At 43.2% G+C, this 19,615-nt stretch overlaps 2 protein-coding genes and 3 non-coding genes across 7 annotated transcripts in view; 4 read left to right on the plus strand and 1 right to left on the minus strand.

Moving 5' to 3' along the window:
• Nucleotides 1–5,256, minus strand: part of SLC18B1 (solute carrier family 18 member B1) — a 28,619-nt gene extending 23,363 nt beyond the window's left edge. The window contains exons 1-2 of one of the 3 annotated variants that reach the window (XM_017500607.2): nt 4,928–5,256; nt 3,604–3,743 (exon numbers count right to left, since the gene is read on the minus strand). In XM_017500607.2, the coding sequence (XP_017356096.1) occupies nt 3,604–3,743; nt 4,928–4,970 (183 nt within the window). In that variant the 5' untranslated portion in view covers nt 4,971–5,256. Of the gene's footprint in view, nt 1–3,603; nt 3,744–4,927 lie in introns of those variants that run through there. The other 2 variants (XM_017500608.2, XM_017500609.2) reach the window with 2 other exon arrangements.
• An 8,270-nt stretch (nt 5,257–13,526) lies between these two features.
• RPS12 (ribosomal protein S12) lies at nt 13,527–16,852 on the plus strand. Its single transcript, XM_017500617.2, has 6 exons — nt 13,527–13,631; nt 13,749–13,799; nt 13,992–14,108; nt 15,791–15,893; nt 16,303–16,404; nt 16,767–16,852. The coding sequence occupies exons 2-6, from the start codon at nt 13,786–13,788 to the stop codon at nt 16,827–16,829; spliced, it is 399 nt and encodes a 132-aa protein (XP_017356106.1). The 5' UTR covers nt 13,527–13,631; nt 13,749–13,785; the 3' UTR covers nt 16,830–16,852.
• On the plus strand, nt 14,326–14,397 carry LOC119467229. Its single transcript, XR_005195769.1, has one exon. It is a non-coding gene; the product is annotated as a small nucleolar RNA SNORD101 (small nucleolar RNA).
• Nucleotides 16,154–16,229, plus strand: LOC119467225. Its single transcript, XR_005195765.1, has one exon. It is a non-coding gene; the product is annotated as a small nucleolar RNA SNORD100 (small nucleolar RNA).
• On the plus strand, nt 16,551–16,680 carry LOC119467224. The gene has a single exon (XR_005195764.1). It is a non-coding gene; the product is annotated as a small nucleolar RNA SNORA33 (small nucleolar RNA).
• Nucleotides 16,853–19,615: the final 2,763 nt, after the last annotated feature.

The following is a 19,615-nucleotide window of genomic DNA, read 5'->3' on the forward strand; positions in this document are numbered from 1 at the left end:
AAGTTATATTATCAATGTTCTTTGCTTGGTAGTTCTGGTAAGTGTTTAATTTAGAATCCAGCAGAAAACCTATAATGGCCATAGAAATGAATACTTATTAGACCCTTATTATGAGCCAGAATCTCTATTAAGTGCTGCTTTACATGGCATCTAACAACAATTAAATAAAGGATGTATTTTTAGCTGGTCCCGTTTATAGATGAGGACAGGGACTTGCAAAGGTTACGGGGTCATGCACCATTACAGTTTCCATCATGTGCATGTTCCCATATTCGCTGTGGAAATGAAACGCTGACACAGGATATGCTAGAACCACATAGGTGAATGCCATTTTTGAAACATGGATCCTGCTTCACATTAGGAAAGCAAAAACAGCTATTAAAAGCAATTTCTGGGCCAGGCGCAGTGGCTCACGCTTGTAATCCCAATAATTTGGGAGGCCAAGGCAGGCGGATCACCTGAGGTCAGGAATTCAAGACCAGCCTGGCCAGTATGGCGAAACCCCATCTCTATTAAAAATACAAAAAAAATTGGCCGGGTGTGGTGACGCGTGCCTGTAATCCCAGTTATTTGAGAGACTGAGGCGAGAGAATCGCTTGAACCCAGGAGGCAGAGATTGCAGTGAGCTGAGATGATGCCACTGCACTCCAGCCTCGGTCAGAGCGAGACTCTGTCTCAATAAATAAATAAATAAATAAATAAAGCAATTTCTAGTCGTCTGATAAAGGATGAGCCTTGCAAGAAAAATGATGAATAGAAGTAGGAATCCCACACTAGAATTTAAGAAAGGCCTTCCCTCTGCAAGGCGAGACAAAGTAGCAAATGTTAGAAGCCACATTTTGCTCATTTCTGCTTGCCAGCATAATGTCCCAAAGCCCCTGACTCTGTGACAACATGCAGCTCTTGGGACGGATGCGTTGAAGACAGAACAGGATAAAGCACATGACCCCCACATCTCTTGCCTAAGCTATTACATTAAATGATAAATGCCCTAGCCTTGCCTCTTCCTACACATAAGATGGCATCTAACAGGTTGTGATTACGCTTTTACAAACTAAAACCAAAGGTACATTAGAAATCTATAACTCGATGTACTCTTATACTCAAATTTTGATGTGACCTTGCACATGCTGAATCTCCACTACCTGAAGACAAACTGTGAACTTAAATACTCAGCCTGTAGTCCTCAGAAAGACTTTTGAATAAAATGAACTTTAATTCTTTAAAAGCTTGACTTTTTTCTTTAATGAACATTTCCTATAAGCAAAAACCTCAATCAAAAACTTAAAAAGCACACACCCACAGCCTGGTTTTCCTTTGTGCTATTCATTTAGAGAAAACTAACATTGGTTGCGTTCACTGAGTTCCAGCTGAGCTAGGAAATGCCCTTCTCGCTGGTTGATCCACTCCCATTCTTCTCCATCTCAGTTCCACGGGCTCCTATTATTATTATTACTTACAAAACCCAAGTCTGGCCAGACTGGTCTGTCTTGCTCAAACACCTCTGATGATTGCCCACTAAGTCCTTGGTATGTATGCAAGTGCCCTTCCTTCCATCTCAGCCCTGCCCCCTCCAATCCAGTCTCCTATTAGAACTCATTTCACCCCAGGCCCATGCCACATCAAGAAGCTGTCTGCTGTTCCCCAGAAACATGCCATTCACTCTGGTCTTCCTGTGACTGTACCTAGAACACCTCCACCTCTATTGTTCACCGTAAGAATTACCATCTCTTAGGACCCACCATAAGCCAGGTCCAGTGGCTCATGCCCCACCTCTACTAAAGATAGAAAAAAATAGCTAGGTTTGGTGGCACGTGCCTGTGTCCCAGCTCCTCAGGGGGCTGAGGTGAAAGGATCTCTTGAGCCTGGGGTTGAGGCAGCAGTGAACCCTGATCATGTCACTGTACTTCCAGCCTCAGTGACTGTGAAACCCTGTCTCAAAAAAAAAAAAAAAGTCCCACCTTGGATTTATCCTGAAAGTACCACTCTGTCTTCTCCTATCTGCAGAATTAACCATTCTTCCTTTTAGGGTCTCATAACATAGCATGGATAGAAGGAAGCCAGAAGAGAATGATAATTAAAAAAAGAAAAAGAAAAAAAAACAGTCATGTAACATTCTGGATATCCTTTTCTTAAAGGATATCCAAATCATTGGAAACTTTTTTCCCCATATTTTTTCACTCCCAACGGGCAAACAAGAGGGAGCCATTTCCCCGATTTTTGAATTCTACCTTAATACATCCCACGCTTAGCCTGCTCTAGAGTAGGAACTCATTAAACCTCTAGTTAACAGAACTGAAATGGACAAGTCACAGCTTCTGAGACTGTTTCCTCATTTGCAACATGCCGAGATTCTCACAATTCTACCTGCTGTATGAGGTTGTCACAGGGATCAAATGGATAAATGGGAGGAACGTGTACTAAAAGCCAGAGGGCACTGTATGGGTACATGGCAATATTGTTCCTTTAGCAGAGAAGCCACTTTATCTTCTTTGGTAGCACACGGAATGAAGGACTACATGTTTTAACTCCAGTTTGAGGACTAAGAAGTTGCCACTGCACTGTGAGCCAAGGATTTGGCAAAAAGCACAAAATAAAACACATGGACATGTTGTCTGCACTCCAAACCAGTCACATTCATTTCATACTATATCCTATTGACATCAGGAATCCAGTTGGACTCACTAGGGATTATTCTCTTTGAATGTGTGTCATTATCCATAAACCCTAACACCATACAAAAGGCTAGGACTAGAAGGAACAGGCCATATTAATCAGAATTCCTCCCTTGCATAAACATTGCTGCTACAGTCCTTAAGAAATTCAAGTCAAAAGAGGGGATATTGTGGGGTTAGGCGTGGTGGCTCATGCCTGTAATCCCAGCACTTTGGGAGACTGAGGTGGGCAGATGACCTGAGGTCAGAAGTTCGAGGCCAGCCAGGTCAACGTGACAAACCCCTGGCTCTACTAAAAATACAAAAATTATCCTGGCGTGGTGGCGTGTGCCTATAATGCCAGCTACTTGGGAGGCTAAGGCAGGAGATTCACTTGAACCAGGGAGGCAGACCACACCATTGCACTCCATTGCAGTGATGGAGCCAAGACCACACCATTGCACTCCAGCCTGGGCAACAAGAGTGAAACCATTTCTCAAAACAAAAATAAGCAGGGGTTGGGGGGCGCGGTGGGAGGGTGGAGGATCTGGGGAATCAAAACTTCCTAATTCTAAATGTGGATAAAACCTCCCAGAAATAGTTTGTGTCTTTACACAGACCTATTACAGTAACATTTGAATCTCAGTTACTCAGTGCACTCCTTTTTTTCAGTTGCAGAAACCAAATAAAGATTAATTAGACTGCACGGTAAGCATGAAATTCTCAGAAGATCAACTACTTTTAGGTGAATTACCTCCCAAGAAGATGTTCTTTCTGACTAGATTTTTTTTCTGGGTATCAAGCATTCCATAAAAAGTATTCTAGTGGCTGGAGTTCTATACATCATCTGTGCTATATGCAGATTTTTACGTTTTACATACTAAAAAATGAAATAATTTAAAAGGCTTTTAAAAAAAATAGAGCTCCTAAAGATTTGAAAATGTCTTACCTCCTTGGGGAAAAAGGGTCCAAGTATAGACTCGCACATCATGGAACCTAAGTTCACCGAAGCTGCCGCTATCAGTACAAAAACCTGTTCTCTGGAAAGCCACCTGGGAGTCTCTCCTGCACTTCCTGCAGGGTCATCACCTTGAATGCAAACATGCTGCAGTTAGCCATGTAATTGACAGTGCTGATCAAAGTACACAAATGTGATTTCTGTGCACATATGTTGCACTCTGAAGATATCATTTACGGAACTTAGGGCTATTATGAATATAGCACATTTGATCAAATGGAACATAATCCTTGTACATTACTGCAGTTTTGAAAACATACTGCTTTCATTTACATACCATTCTCTGTTAGAATTTCAATGCAGAAATCATCAAGCCATCTGCTCTTTTGCCTTCACCTTTAAGTCTGCTTCTCTGGTATTTAATAACCCTTCAAAAAGGATGAGGTGGCAGGGTGATCTCCAAAGGGTGATGCTCTCTGAAGCATAGTGTCCTTATTTTCTCAACTTACTAGCATCATATGCTACGTGAAACTCAATGTTTCAAGCATGTAATGTTAATAAGATTTCTAAGGCAGCATTGAAGTCAAATGAAGTGTAAGTAGGAGAAAACAAGCTAAATCATTCAGCTGGTGAATGAATACTTACAATGGTATGCTTCTGGATAAACAAGTCCCACAAATTCATAAATCAATATTTTTTACATTAATTGTCTTTTGCATCAGTTAATTTAACACTTATTTCCAGGGCTAAATTGCCATTTAAAGACATGAAGTCAATTACTCAGAGTTTCAAATATCCAAGCAAATCCATCAGCCATTTATAAATTAAATTGTTTTAAGGAAAAACTTAGGAAAAATATATCCGGTTTCCTCTGTTTTTCAGAGGTTGCCTTTGCAGCCCAGAAAAGAAAAAAAAATCTGTGCAACATGAGGAAGTCTTACTATTCTTTGTAAAATGTTTGTACTAGATGAGAAAGGGAAATGAGAGAAAGTTAAAAAAGAAGGGCAACAACAGTACTTGAAAGGTAACGTTTTACATTTGCCTAATGGCATGCTTATTTGAATGCATTAAGCACACAGTACTTAAAAGCAGAGGTATAGGTTAGAAAATCATTAGAAATCACGACACATATCCAGTGCTGGAACTTTACACCCTTCAGAGAGAAAAGTAAACGCTGGCCCCAACCCCATGCTCAGGCCCCAGGCTTTTCCAATCTCTTGGAAACGAATCAAGCTAAAAGCAATTCAATCGTTCCTAAAGAGACAGGCCCGAAGCCGCCGCCGCCGCGCTCCCAGTTCACGCGATTCATGGTCACCTCCTGATGCGCGTGGGCCCTCGAGGTCAGCCGGCGCATCCATGCCCCGTAGGTGGACTCTGGTGCCCCCAGCTCCCGGGTTCAAGTCACTTCCTTGGATTCGATTTCCAATATCCACTGGCACTCCGGTGGGCGGCGCTGCTCAGCTGGGCCCTGGCATTCCCGACTCCCTGCGGGCAGCGAGCGATTCACCCGCCCTGCCGGGAGCTCTGCCCGGAGCTCTGTAAAACCTTCCAGGACTCTGAGTCCTCGGGAGGCAGGCCGGGGGCGGGGCGCGGGTGGAGCAAGGCTCCCCCCGCCCCATTTTCTTAATCCACCACCTCAGCTGCTATATCATGCTGTCCTTTTTCATTCTGTATGTGAGAGAGTGAAAAAAGATAAGTCTATATTCCATACAGTTGGACTCCCCTCTATCTTAAAATTAGTTCAATTTATTCCTATTAAAAGAAAGAAAGGAAGCTCTTTAGACACAGAAAAGGTAGGGAGTACCTCAACTGAAAGACACAAAAGTGAATTAGAAAATTAGGTTTATTTTTATTTATTAATTTGAGATGGAGTCTCTCTGTTGTCCGCCAGGCTGGAGTGCAGTGACCCAGTCTCGGTTCACTGCCACCTCCGCCTCCCGGGTTCAAGTGATTCTCCTGCCTCAGCATCTCAAGGAGCTCGTATTGCAGGCGCCCGCCACCACGCCTAATTTTTGTATTTTTAGTAGAGAGGGGGTTTCACCACATTTGCCAGGCTGGGTTTCGAACTCCTGACCTTGTGATCCACCTGCCTCGGTCTCCCAAAGTGCTGGGATTACAGGCGTGAGCCAAGGCACCCAGCTGAAAATTAGGTTTATTCAGGACCTTTGGAAGAATGAATTATTTTTCACAGTGAGTAAATGAGGTAGAGTTCGTAATTATTGAAACCTGACACTAGTGAACTGAAAATGAATTAACCTATGTGAAGCAGCTGGGGTCGAAAAATATTTGCAAGAATACTAGTGAATATTGAGGAAGCATGGTGAAGTGGCTAGGAGTGCGACCTCTGCAGGCAGGTGTCAGGGTTCCAAGCCAGGGCACTTTACTGGCTGTGTGTAACTTCAGATGACAAGGTCAGTTTCTCCATCTGTACAACTGGGATTATAATGTTTATTTTGTTGGGCAGCTGTGAGCATTGGCGATAAGGTGTTAGTACCTAGGACATGAACATGATGGCTGCTAACTTACTTTCACATTCACAGTTTTCTTGCACAAGAAAAATAGGTTTCACTTATTTTCACCTTATTTACTATTTGGGAAGTGTTAAAGCTTGAAGACTGCCTGGGCACGGCGGCTCACGTCTGTCATTCCAGCACTTTGGGAGGCTAAGGTGGGTGGATCACCTGAGATCAGGAGTTCGAGATCAGCCTGGCCAACATGGTGAAACCCTGTCTCTACTAAAAATACAAAAAAATTATCTGGGCCTGGTGACACACGCTTGTAATCCCAGCTACGTGAGAGGCTGAAGCAGGAGAATTGCTTGAACCTGGGAGGCAGAGGTTGCAGTGAGCCAAGATCATGAAGAATCGTGTGAGTGTGCCTTTATTGACTGAGAATCTGCCTCAGATCCACTGTACAAGGTCTGTTCCAATATATGGGATGGCTGATAGTAAGTTTGTAATTGTGCCACTTCACTCTAGCCTGGCAAAAGAGCAGAAACTCCATCTCACATAAATAAATAAAGTTTAAGGACTGGGAAATTCTTGATTTGAAGCCAAAGCAAAACAAAAAGCAAAACAAAAGAATGAGTTACCACTTTGTGCCAGGCATTATGAAATTAAAGATGAACGAGCCCCATCCAGACTCTGCCCTCAAGTAGCACTCCGTCTAGCAGAAAAAATACACACTAATTAATAATCTATAATGCAATCAGTTGTATAGAAACATATTGGAAGAACCACTTACTTTGGCAAATGGGTCCTGGATGACTTCCCAAGGAAGTGATGTTACCTTGGTTCTTGGAGTTTATGCAAAAATTCCCCAGTGAGCGAGTTGTAAGGAGAACCTTTAGAACTACTCTAAACAGAAAGTTCCACTCTAGCAAAAGTTCCCCAAAGTAGCCTTATGAAACATTTATGATCCAACCTCTGACAGCTTCTCCAGTCTCATTCAATTCTATGCTTTCTCTTAAATCTAACATCAATCTGTAGAGGGAAATTTTCATGAATGATTTCTTTGATGATTCATTTCCTTTTTTGCTTTATTTCTGGATTGTAGATGTTGGGTCACCCAAACTGGCCCTTTTTTCTTATTTCTCTTTTTCTTCTCTCTCTTTTTTTCTTTTTGGTCTCACTCTGTTGCTGAAGCTACCATGGCACCATCATGACTCACTGGCGCCTCAACCTCCTGGGCTCAAGTGAGCCTCCCACCTCAGCCTCCTGAGTAGGTGGGACTACAGGCGTGTGCTGCCACTCCTACCTAGTTATTTTTTTTTTTTCTTTTCCTCCATCTTACAGGAAGTATCCCTACCTGTATCTTGCCATCTGAATTTTTGCCAACTGTATCTTGCCAACTGAATTTTTCATTTCTGTTGCCATCTATTTCCTTGTATCTCCATTCTCATTCCTTTCCCCATTTACAGTCATTCTTGCATGTTTAATGCAAATCACTTTCTTTATGTTCCCCCCCAAAAAATCTGTGTTCTTGTGTGTCCATCTATTTTTAATTTACATAAAGGCTATTCATATCCCTATCCTCCTCTCTTCTTCTAATCTCTGTGTCTCTTTCTCCCTTCAGATGATCAGTTTTATAATCAAATATATTATTGTGTTAGTTGTCTGGGGCTGCTGTACAAATCACCACAGACTTCGTAGCTTAAAACAAGGTCCTGGAAGTCAGAAGTTCAACATCAGTGTCACTGAGCCAAAATCAAGGTGTCAGCTGGATCATGTCCCCTTAGAGGCTCTAGGGAAGAGTCTGTGTCTTGCCTCTTGAAGCTTCTAGTGAGTACTGGCATTTTGTGCCACATCACTCTGATCTCTGCCTCTGGGGTCACTGTGCCTCTTCTCTTCTATGTGTAATCTTTGCGCGCTACTCTCGTAAGGATATTTTGAAGGACTTTAGGGCCAGCCTGAATAATCCAGAATGATCTCCTCATCTCAAGTTCTCCAATTTAGTCATATTTGCACAGACCCTTTTTTTCATATACGGTAACATTTACAGGCTTCAGAAATTAGGATGAGATCTTTGGAAGCCATTATCAGCCTACCGGAATTAACTATTCATAGTTTTATATTGTTCATTTAGACATACATACACATGTGGAATTTTTTTTCTTTACAAACTAAAATGGAGTAATACGGTCTTTGTGTAAATGCCACCTCCTCAGAGAAATTCATTCTTTATTATTATTTATTTATTTATTTAATAATAGAGACCAGGTTTCACCATGTTGCCTGGGCTGCTCTCAAACTCCTGTACTCAAGCGATCCATCTGTCCTGGTCCCCCAACGTGCAGAGATTACCGCCGTAAGCCACCACACCTGGCCAAGAAATTCATTCTTATCCCCTTATTCAAATACAGCCCCAGTCATCTTTTGCCCTTTCACCTTCCTTTTTTTCTTCCTAGCATTTCTATCAGTCAGGGGTCCCTGTTGCTAATTAAAAAGAAAGAAACATTGGCTAATTTAAGCAGAAAATGAATCGATCATTGGTTATTAGGTAACACATAGTATCATCAGGAGGATCATGCATACCACTTAGAGATTAAGTGCCTAAACTCACACCACCTAAAGAGTCCTGTATGCATGGCACTGAATCCGGCTGGACATACCTTTGCAGCCTGTGCTGCTGATACCATTGGAGCCAGGTGTAAGACGCTGTAGTTAGAACATCAGCCCCACTCCTCAAGAATGCTGCCACTCTCACCAGAAGAGATTTTAGGTGTTGCTAGCTTCTTCCACTCACTTGCTTCCATTGCATATCAAGACCCGATGTGTTTGAAGTCAGCAGTAAAAAAATCCCCAACTTTGTTCTTCTTTCTCAAGAATGGTTTGAATATTTTAGTTACTTTGAATTTCTACAGAAATATCATTTTCTCCAAACAACATGGTGGAATTTTTATTGGTATTTTTTTGACCCCATACATCAAAAGGTCACAAAGTAAGCTGGAATTTTAACCCTGCACCACTGGGTCCTCCTGACCACTCCAAGATAGGAAATCATTATTATGCCTCAGCTCGGTTTTTCTCTCCAGCTCTGGTCTTCCAAGTGTTTTTTTCAATTCATCTCATAGATGCTTTCTTTCACTTGATCGCTCTATATCTCCTCCTTCTTTGTCACCTGTTATGAGTTGAACTGTGGGTTCCCTTAAAATTCATATGTTGAAATCCTAACCCCTTCCACCTCAGAACAAGACTTTATTTGGAATAGGTTTGTAGATGTAATCAGTTAAGATGAGGTCATGCTGGAGCAGGTGGGTCCCTAAGCCAATATGGCTGATACTCTTATCAAAAGGAAAAATTTAAACACAAAATCAGACATGCACACAGGGAGAATATCACGCAAAGATTGGAGTTATGCGAACACAAGTTACAAAACACCAAGATTGCCAGCAAACCTCCAGAAGCTAGGAAAGAGGCATGAAACAGATTCTTCCTTGCACACTCAGAAGGAAACAACCCTGCCAACACTGACTTCAGACTTCCAGCCTTCAGCACTATGAGATAATAGATTTCTGTTGGTTAAATCACCCAGTTTGTGGTACTTCGTTATGGCAGCCCTAGCAAACTATACATCTACACGTAGACAATTCAGAAATCCAAATTTGTAAATCCAAATCCAAATGCAACAATCTAACACCAATATTCCCTTTTCCATCTATATAGCTTTTAGCACAGTGGGATAGAACCAGTTGTATTTTTGCCAAATCGGAAATGTAAAGAGTCGTTCTTGAATTCTCAGTGACCACCTTTCCACATTCTGACAATCATTCAAATGGCTAAAGGGTTAGGAGCACAGGCTTTGAAGTCTGCTGAGCTTAAATATCAGCTTCCACATTTATTAGCTGTGTGATCTTGGGCAACTACCTCAGCTTTGGTTTCCTGACCTATTAAAGAGGGCTGATAGCGTCAAAACAGATAGGGTCTCTATAACAATAAAGGGAAAATATAGCTGAAAAGAATTTAGCACCTTACCTGGCATATAGAAAAAGTGAAACAAATTACCTGTTATTATCAGTGTTGCTCCTAAAACAAACTTTAAATACATTTATTTTTCATATGTATGTCAGACTCATATTTGTGCACGTGATGTGTTATACTCTGTTGGTATAAGAGTGACTAGCCACTAACCTCTATGTAGTCTTGTCTCCCACCTTTCAGTTTCTGAAATTGAGAGGAGGTAACCTTAAAAAACTGAACTATGGCCGGGCGTAGTGGCTCATGCCTGTAATCCAAGCACTTTGGAGGCCAAGGCAGGCGGATCACCTGAGGTCGGGAGTTCAAGACCAGCCTGATCAACATGGTGAAATCCCATCTTTAAAAAAAATAAAAAAATAAAAAATACTGAACTAGGAGGGTCAGCCTTGGTGGCTCACGCCTTTAATCCCAGCACTTTGGGAGCGAAAGGCGGGCGGCTTACCTGAGGTCGGAAGTTCGAGGCCAGCCTGACCAACATGGAGAAAACCATCTCTACTAAAAATATAAAATTAGCTGGGCATGGTGGCACAAGCCTGTAATCCCAACTACTTGGGAGGCTGAGGCAGGAGAACCACTTGAACCCAGGAGGCAGAGGTTGCAGTGAGCAGAAGATCATGCCATTTGCAACAACAGCAAAACTCTGTCTCAGAAAAAAAAGTGAACTAGGAGAATCTATATTAAAGAACCCCTTTAAAAAACAAAACAAAAACTCCTATACCACCTGTGTGCCCTTTGACTTCGTTCTGGGGTTAGAACTGGTTATATAACTAGGACTTTAAAAAAAATGTAACTCCAGCTCTAAGGAGGGAGGTTTGTGACTGAGAGAAAAGACATTTAGTGTGGTGAAATATTAAAGCGGAGATCCATGATGTCTGAGTCAATAGAACAGATTAGCAGATGCTCAATGACAAACCAAGTCTGAATTGGTTGGTACTGGAACAACTGCTTTAGCTAACAAGGCACTTGATCATTTTCCCCTCACATAAATATGCTGTTTGGCAGTGATTATTTTCACTTAGGTTTCCCAAATTCCCTGCTTCTTCCTTAAAAACTTTTTTTGGGGGGAAGAAATCTCATATGCTTGGCATATTAACTTTACTATCTTTAGATAATGAGAAATGTGCTGAAACACTATTTGCCACATTCTCTTTCAAAAATACAAGTGTGTTAATTATAACCTCCAAAAAAGGCAAGAAGGCCTTCATGCTTTTGCCCTTACACTTTCATCCATTTAGAATACACTGTCCTCTCCTTCCATGCTCACTGATTTGGAATCCTTTAGTGGGTTTTTTTGTTTTGTTTTGTTTTGTGTTTTGGAGACAGGGTCTTACCTGTCTCCCAGGCTGGAGCGCAGTGGTGGAACTTGGCCCACTGAAACCTCCATCTCCTGGGTTCAAGCCATTCTCCTGCCTCAGCTTCCAGAGTAGCTGGGATTACAGGTGCACACCACTACGCCTGAATAATTTTTGCTTTTTCTTTTTTTTTTTGAGACGGAGTCTTGCTTTGTCACCCAGGCTGGAGTGCAGTGGTGCAAGCTCGGCTCACTGTAACCTCCGCCTTCCGGGTTCAAGCAATTCTCTGCTTCAGCCTGCCGAGTAGCTGGGATTACAGATGCCCGCCACCACGCCCAGCTAGTATTTGCATTTTTAGTAGAGAGGGGGTTTCAACACGTTGTCCAGGCTGGTCTCGAACTGCTGACCTCAGGTGCTTCGCCCACCTCGATATCCCAAAGTGCTAGGGCAGGCCTAGTTTTTGTTTTGAGCCTGTTTCAAACGCTGCCAGAAGCCTGAGGTCCGCTTACCTTTCCACGCCATTCCCACTCCCTAGCCCCCTGCAATTTTGCATCTTCCCTGTGGCCCTGAGGTATTCTGATTTTTGTCTCAAATCTTAATCCCAACACAAAAAAGCAGGGCAGCAGAAATGATTCCTAATCTTTATACACCCCGAAGTTTTTTGTTGTTTTTTAATCAAAAGCTCAAGAAACATTTGCACGAGTTACTGACAGAGAAGCAGCTTCAACGCTTTAAAAATGAAACAGAAAGCAGAGGAAAATGTTAAACTGAACTCTATCAGTTTCTTAACATTCGAGCAAGGTCTCCGTTCTGGTGAACTCCGTGGCGTTCTTACCGCGTTACCCATCTTTGTTTTTTGCACTCAAGCGTCTAGCAATAAACAGCTGCTCACTGGATTCACATCGCTGGCACGTGCCAAGCGCCTAATCATTGCTCACTGGATTGGAGGCTACTTAGGAGAGGAAATTAAAACAAAAGGCAGTATTGATCATATTCAGCAATGTTTCGTTCGTTTGCTTTGGAAGTGGGGTCTGGGGGATGGCCAATCACTTCCAAATTTATAACGTTGCTTCCTGGAAGAAAATTGGAGTTTGGCGGTTTTTAGGATTACATTCCTAACTCCGCCAAGTCCGGGATAGAATAATGCTGGATTCCTCATAGGCTGAGTATTTCATGTGTATAGCCCCAGGTCCTGGCCGTGCAGCAGGCACACTGTAGGTGTTGAAAATGCACCTGAGGAATCCTGATTTGCGCGGGACTGTGTATTCCGAGCACAATACAGCGTTAAAAACCAAAGACGGATGAACAAACCGTTCACAAGCGACTCCGACAATATTTAGAAACTAGATTTGCCCCCTTGGCTGCAGGGTCCTCTTTACTAACACACCTCAGGGAAAGTGCCTAGAAATAGTGAAAGCGGCTGGGGGCGGTGACCTACACCTGTAATCCCAGCACTTTGGGAGGCCGAGGCGGGCAGATCACCTGAAGTCAGGAGTTCGAGACCAACCTGGCCAACATGGTGAAACCCCCGTCTCTACTAAAAATACAAAAAATTAGCCGGGCGTGGTGGGCGGGCACCGATAATCCCAGCTACTCGGGAGGTTGAGGCAGGAGAATCGCTTGAAACCGGGAGCCGGAGGTTGCAGTGAGCCGAGACAGCGCCATTGCACTCCAGCCTGCTAGAAACAGTGAAAGCGTGTTGGCTCTCGTTTCATGAAGACCAAGATGAGGATCACCTCCACAACGACACGAAGTGACTTAGAAGCGAAGGAACAAAGTGCGCTGCTCGGGTAGGCTAAGTCTTGTAGAAACAACAGGAAAAGTAAAACGTGGTGTGGAAAGGGTTAAAACTAGCGCTAGGCGGGATAAAAAGCTCTAGGTGCCTTAAAAAAAAAAAAACCACGTGGACACACCTGTTTGGCTCCTGTCGCGCTCCGTAGAATGAATTCCCTGGGCCTCGATGGGTTACGCCCCCGTAGAGGAGCACAACGGGAAGCTGCCCGCGTAGTGCCTGTTGCGCTCGCCAAGGACAGACCCGACAGAGATAGAAAACTCGCAGTACTGTTGCCTCAGAACCGCCTCAATCCGGAAACAGAAACTTCCCAGGCCCGGCACCGCCGGAGCCACCTCTTTCGGCGGTGAGAGTGCACATGCGCACAGGGGCCCTGAAAAGGCCCTTAAATACCGTCATGCGGGGGCTTGCGGCCTCTTTCCCTGCCGCCGCCGAGTGGTGCGGAGGCGGAGGCTTGGGGTAAGTAGAGAGCGGCAGCAGAGGTTGTGTTGGTTGTGATTGGTGGCCCGGTGTGTTCCTACTGGGATTGTTGACGAATATCTGGTTCTCTAGTAAGTCAATGCTTTTGTATTTCAGTGCGTTCAAGATTCCGCTTCACCCGTAACCCACCGCCATGGCCGAGGAAGGGTGAGCCCAGGGGCTGGGGTTGGAGTTGGGGTCGGGGTGCGGCCGAGGCGTGGGCCGAGAGCTGGCGGAGCAGGGCTGGGTCAGGTGGGTCGCCGTAAACTGGTGTGTTGTACACCTAGGTCTTTGCTGAGTCCAAGGCCTTACGCGGTGTGAGCCTTTAAATGATTGTTCTGATGTGGTGTCGCGTTTCAGCATTGCTGCTGGAGGTGTAATGGACGTTAATACTGCTTTACAAGAGGTGCTGAAGACCGCCCTCATCCACGATGGCCTAGCACGTGGAATTCGCGAAGCTGCCAAAGCCTTAGACAAGTACGTGTATCAATCTCATACTGTGGGTTCTTGCAACCGGAACAAAACTGCCACCCAAGGGAAGAAGGCATGGAGTTCATGGTGTTAGCGCAAAAGTTCTGAATGGCATCCAACCTACAGGAAACCTAGGAAAAGGTATCAGAACTCAGTTCTATAAAGCCCACTTCAAATGTGTGGGTTGCTGTTTGCAATGGGAATAAGCACTCAAAACTACAGTGTTTGAATGATGACTTAAGTTGTCGGATACCCCTTCACTCCTTTTATGAGTGAAAATCAGAGTCTGACAAACCTGTAGGTTGTGGGGCTAATCAAGTTTTATACTTACCTGGCTGATTAATTAGATGGAGAGACACGTTACAATTGGCAGTTTGTAAAACGAGCATTAAGTTAACGAAACGTCAAGGTCAGGTTTCAGAAGCATTTGGTCTTAGATGAATTTAGTCGTATAATGGGAGATTTATTTGAATCTGGGATGTTTTAATGTAATTGGATGGATCGAGTTATGTGTTTTTTAGGGTGATTGCATTGATAAAGCAGCCTACTCTTGAGTTGAATTTATATGCAGTTTTAGGGTTTTACGGGACAAGTTCGTTTTGTTGTAATCTGGGCAGATCAATCCGAGGGAAACTGCATTCTCTGATGTATTCAGTAGGTCCTAGTATGAATCCTTTGTAATATTTGTACCTTGGCAATGTTAAATGGCATTTAATGAATAGTTGTTAATTAATGTCACAGCTTTTTTTTTTTTCTCTTTTTTGAGATGATCAGCTCTGTCGCCCAGGCTGGAGTGCAGGGGCACTATCTCATTGCAACCTCTTCCTATCAGGTCCAAGTGATTCTCCTGCCTCAGCCTCCCAAGTAGCTGGAATTAGAGGCACATGCCACCAGGCCGGCTAGTTTTTCTACTTTGAATAGAAATGAGGTTTGACTATGTTGGTTGGCCAGGCTGGTCTCGAACTCCTGGCCTCAGGTGATCTCCTTTGGCTTCCCAGAGTGCTGGGGTGCAGGCATGAGCCATAGCGCCTGGCCTAATGTCACAACTCTTAATCATCTGGAAGTTTATTTCACTTTTTTTTTTTGGAGATGGAGTCTTGCCCGGGCTGGAGTGCGACGGTGCCATCTTAGCTCACTGCAATCTCTGCCACCCAGGTTCAAGCAATTCTCTTGCCTCAGCCTTCTGAATAGCTGGGATTACAGGCCCCTGCCACTACGGCCGGCTAATATTTGTATTTTTAGTAGAGACTTGGTTTCAGAATGTTGGGCTGGTCTCTTAACCTCAGGTGATCTGTCTGCCTCAGCCTCCCAAAGTGCTGGAATTAGAGGTGTGAGCCATCATGCCCAGCCTTTCACATGTTTCTGTAGATACGAAGCTGGCTTACAAGAAAGTTATCACAGTTGGGTTTTGGCCACAAGATTTAAAAATGACTTATACAAATTCACTGTGTCAGGGAAAGAAGTTTTACTGAAAACCAGTGTTACTGTAGGTTAAGTGAATGTGTATATGCTGTGTAGCAGAGTCATCAGACCTAAACAGTTTTGTACACATGATTTGCTGCTTATGTTTTGCCAGTATTAGTAAAGATAACCCTCCTAAAAATGCAAGAGTGATGGATTTAGATCTGAGTTTCATTTTAGTTGTAATTTGAATTTTAGTTTCGTTTTCATTGTAATTTGAATTTCAGGCGCCAAGCCCATCTTTGTGTGCTTGCATCCAATTGTGATGAGCCTATGTATGTCAAGTTGGTGGAGGCCCTTTGTGCTGAACACCAGATCAACCTAATTAAGGTAAGGCTGCTAAGGATCGTGTTGGGACTAATGTGATCCACAGTGATGCTTGTATACCAGGGTAAATTTTGTGAAATCTCAAGCTGTTTGATTGTGCAGGTGTAAAGATTACATGGACCTGTTATTGGCCATTTTAAAGGTCATTCTAGGTAGAAGCATTTTATAGGTAGAGATGTTTTATACCTGCAGAATTGAATGCTAATTTTGACCTTGGAATACAACAAAGGTTAGTAGCAGGCTTATAGGTGATCTTTGTGCTTGCTGTACATGATGACAACTGGCTCCCTCTACTGAACTGCTGTGAGGAAACTGCCATGTCACCCTTCTGACTACAGCCACCTTTTGGGTTTAATTTATTTTTGGTAGTGTTAATGTCAATGTGATGTTTTGTTTAACTTTCTCCCAACAGGTTGACGACAACAAGAAACTAGGGGAATGGGTAGGCCTCTGTAAAATTGACAGAGAGGGGAAGCCCCGGAAAGTGGTTGGTTGCAGTTGTGTAGTAGTTAAGGTAAGTCACTATTTGAGGGATAAAGGTTTTGCTGGTTAACTGTGTATAACTTTGTATTGAAATAAGTTGAGGATCTTACAAAGGAAAATGGACTGATCAGTTTTAAAGCATCTTCTGCATTTCATGAAGAAATAGAAGCTATAATAAAGCCAGCCAATGAATCTGCCTACCTGATTGTGTTTGTGTAGGCATACTTTGAAAACTGGCAATAGTAAAGCCATGTTACGAGCCTTAAGGACATTGAAGTCATTAAGGTCCCTGAAAATGGCTATAACAAATCACAATGATGGGAGACATTTCTGTAAGAATTGATAACTAAGAACTTGTTAAAATTCCGAAGCGTTAACAAATTTTTTTTTTAGGACTATGGCAAGGAGTCTCAGGCCAAGGATGTCATCGAAGAGTACTTCAAATGCAAGAAGTGAAGAAATAAATTATTTGGCTCACATTCCTCATGTCTGACTTTTTATTTGGGGCAGTAAAACAAGGTCCCCGGTTAACAACATAAAATCTAATTACTATAGATTAACTGGAAACATGATATCCATATTTAACCTTTCCTGGGCTCTAGATGAAAGTCTCCCCAAACAGTGACTGTGTCAAACCTGGACAGCCTTAGCAAAAACAGGTCTGCCATGAGGTATTGGTGGTGGCCAGGGATGGGCATTTGTCCCCCACTAGACCAGCCTAGAATCTGGAGAGAGGGCGTCTGCTGTAGATTAAAATCTATGGCATGACAGTGAGTGACACGCTGGGCAGGTTAGCAGAAAGTACAAAGTTGGGCAGGATCAAGTTTTGGCTGTGGGACAAGTCTGATAACCAGAAATGTTTGTGGACATTCCTTTGACAATTTTTTTGAGAGTTTCACTTGCCCAGGCTGGAGTACAATGGTGCAATCTTAATAACTTGCAACCTTTGCCTCCTGGGTTCAAGTTATTCTCATGCCTCAACCTCCCAAGCAGCTGGGATTACAGATGTTTGGCAGCTTTTTTTTTTGGTATTAGTAGACTGGTTTCACTGTATTGGCCAGGCTGGGCTCAAACTCCTGAACTGAGGTGATCACCTACTTTGGCCTCCCAAAGTGCAGGGATTATGGTTGTGAGCCACCTGGCCACATTGTGCAGCACAGGAGGTGCTTAAATGCACCCCAGTCCCCAGGAACTTCTGCCCCAAGAGAAGCCATGACTGTTAAAGTGGTATATTGCAAATTTGGATGAGTGTACAGTTTTTCTTGGCATTGTATATCACAGGCTTAAGACTAGCAATCTGCCAGAGTAGGGTGTCCTGGACTAGTGTGGTAGTCATCTGTAACATGGCTAATGCTGGTTGACCTCAGCATGGTAGTGATATTGGGTGGCCTCATGGAAAGCAAGGAGCAGAGCTAAGTTTTCTGAAGTTTATGGATAAACTCATGATGGTACAATCTGACTACCTGCTAACATTGAAATTGTCAACCTCATGTACTGACTTTCCTGAGGAAAGATCACTGAATTGTTTCCTTGTATCACCAACCTGTTAAGACATTTTTGAGTGCCTGTTGCATATATGGCACTGTTAGGGCTGTTAAATATGTTTAATTGGAATGGAAGGCAGATGAAGTGGCCTTTGGTAGAGATGGGTTTTCACTGTATTGCCCAGGCTGATAATTTTTGTTTTGGTGTTTGTGTCCACTGTCAGCTCAGCTGCAAAACAGAAAGTTACCTCCCAAGTTTTTTTTTCTTGAGGCAGAATTTCATTCTTGTTGTCCAGGCTGGAGTGCAATGACGCAATCTTGACCCATTGCTGCCCCTATTTGGGTTGAAGTGATTCTGCTTCAGTCTCTAGGTGGGATTACAGGCACGTGCCACCGTACTCAGCTAGTTTTTGTATTTTTAGTAGAGATGGGGTTTCACCATGTTGGCCAGGCTGGTCTGGAACTCCTGACCTTAAGTGGTGGATTGGCCTCCCAAAGTGCTGGGGTTATAGGTGTGAGTTACTGTACCTGCCCCCAAATCTAACCTTAAACTCTACCTTTCCTTTACTGTTGTTCTGTGTTGGCTCCTCCAAGTCATTAAAATGTTTCCATTCTCAGACTTCTGTTGTCCTCACCAGAGACTGATCGTGTGCTTGCCAGCAGCCTCCGGTCAAATGCAATGGCTTGATCACATCCTTTTCCTGACCTCCAGGATTTTGTTTTAAATACTACGTTGACATTTTGGCCTTTACCACGTTTCAGATCTTTCTCTTCCTCTCCCTGTGCTTTCAATTATAATAGTTTCTAGAGTTCAGGCTGGCATCAGTTTGCCTCTCTGCAGCCTTTCTGGGCCATTCTCCCACTCCCACAGCTTCCCCTGATTCCCAAGTCTTTTGCTTTCTTTGATCACTCTAAGCTGTACCAGACAATTTCCCCAGGAACACCCACTTGCACCTCAAATTTTGCAAGCCTTGAAGTGAACATTATCATCACTAACATGTTTTTGTTAGAGAAATAGAAAGCTAACTGTGGTATGTACCGGACTGCATCCATTATCGCCTGTTACTGCCTACCACCTTCCCAAGCCAGAGGCCTTGGCATCCTCAACTCCTACCTGTGCATTAAAGGTCTTACTATTATCAGTCTCATCCAGATGACTCATTCACGACATGAGTCACTTAAATTATTCATCCAGACTTCTGAGTTGTAGCCATTGAAAAGTGATCATGTTCATCTCTTGATAACTTTGGTTTGTTCTGTTTGAAGTACGTCTACTTTTCTCCACCTGGATATCTCCTACTCATTCTTTAAAACTCAGTGCAAATGTAACGTCAGCTTTAGAATGTGATTTGCCTGTGTAGCTTACGTGGGATTCACTGAGGAGCCCACTGAAGCAAAAGTGCCAGAGCAGAAGCAGATGTCATTTTTTTAATGGGGGAAAATGGTTTTATGACACCAGTTGCTGTGTGTGCTCAGAATCTTGTTGAGGACATCCCTCATGGACTCAAAAGGAGAGCTGTTTGAGCCAAGCACTTGGTGTTTTTTTGCATCCACGGACAATGAGACGTGAATCCCTGTGTACTTTGGCTATAAGAGCCTTCAAGTGAAATACTCCATTTTCTTTCTGTTCCTAGCTATTTTTTTAAATTTTTTGCCTCATTCTGATTTTATTAAAGTGTATTCTGTATTTCTGATAAACTACTGTAAATGCTTTAAAAAATGAGAGCATCTACAGAGAAATTTTAAAAAGGCTGTTTT

The sequence above is a fragment of the Cebus imitator genome, unplaced genomic scaffold (genome assembly GCF_001604975.1).
Source record: "Cebus imitator isolate Cc_AM_T3 unplaced genomic scaffold, Cebus_imitator-1.0 Scaffold267, whole genome shotgun sequence".
NCBI lineage: Eukaryota > Metazoa > Chordata > Mammalia > Primates > Cebidae > Cebus > Cebus imitator.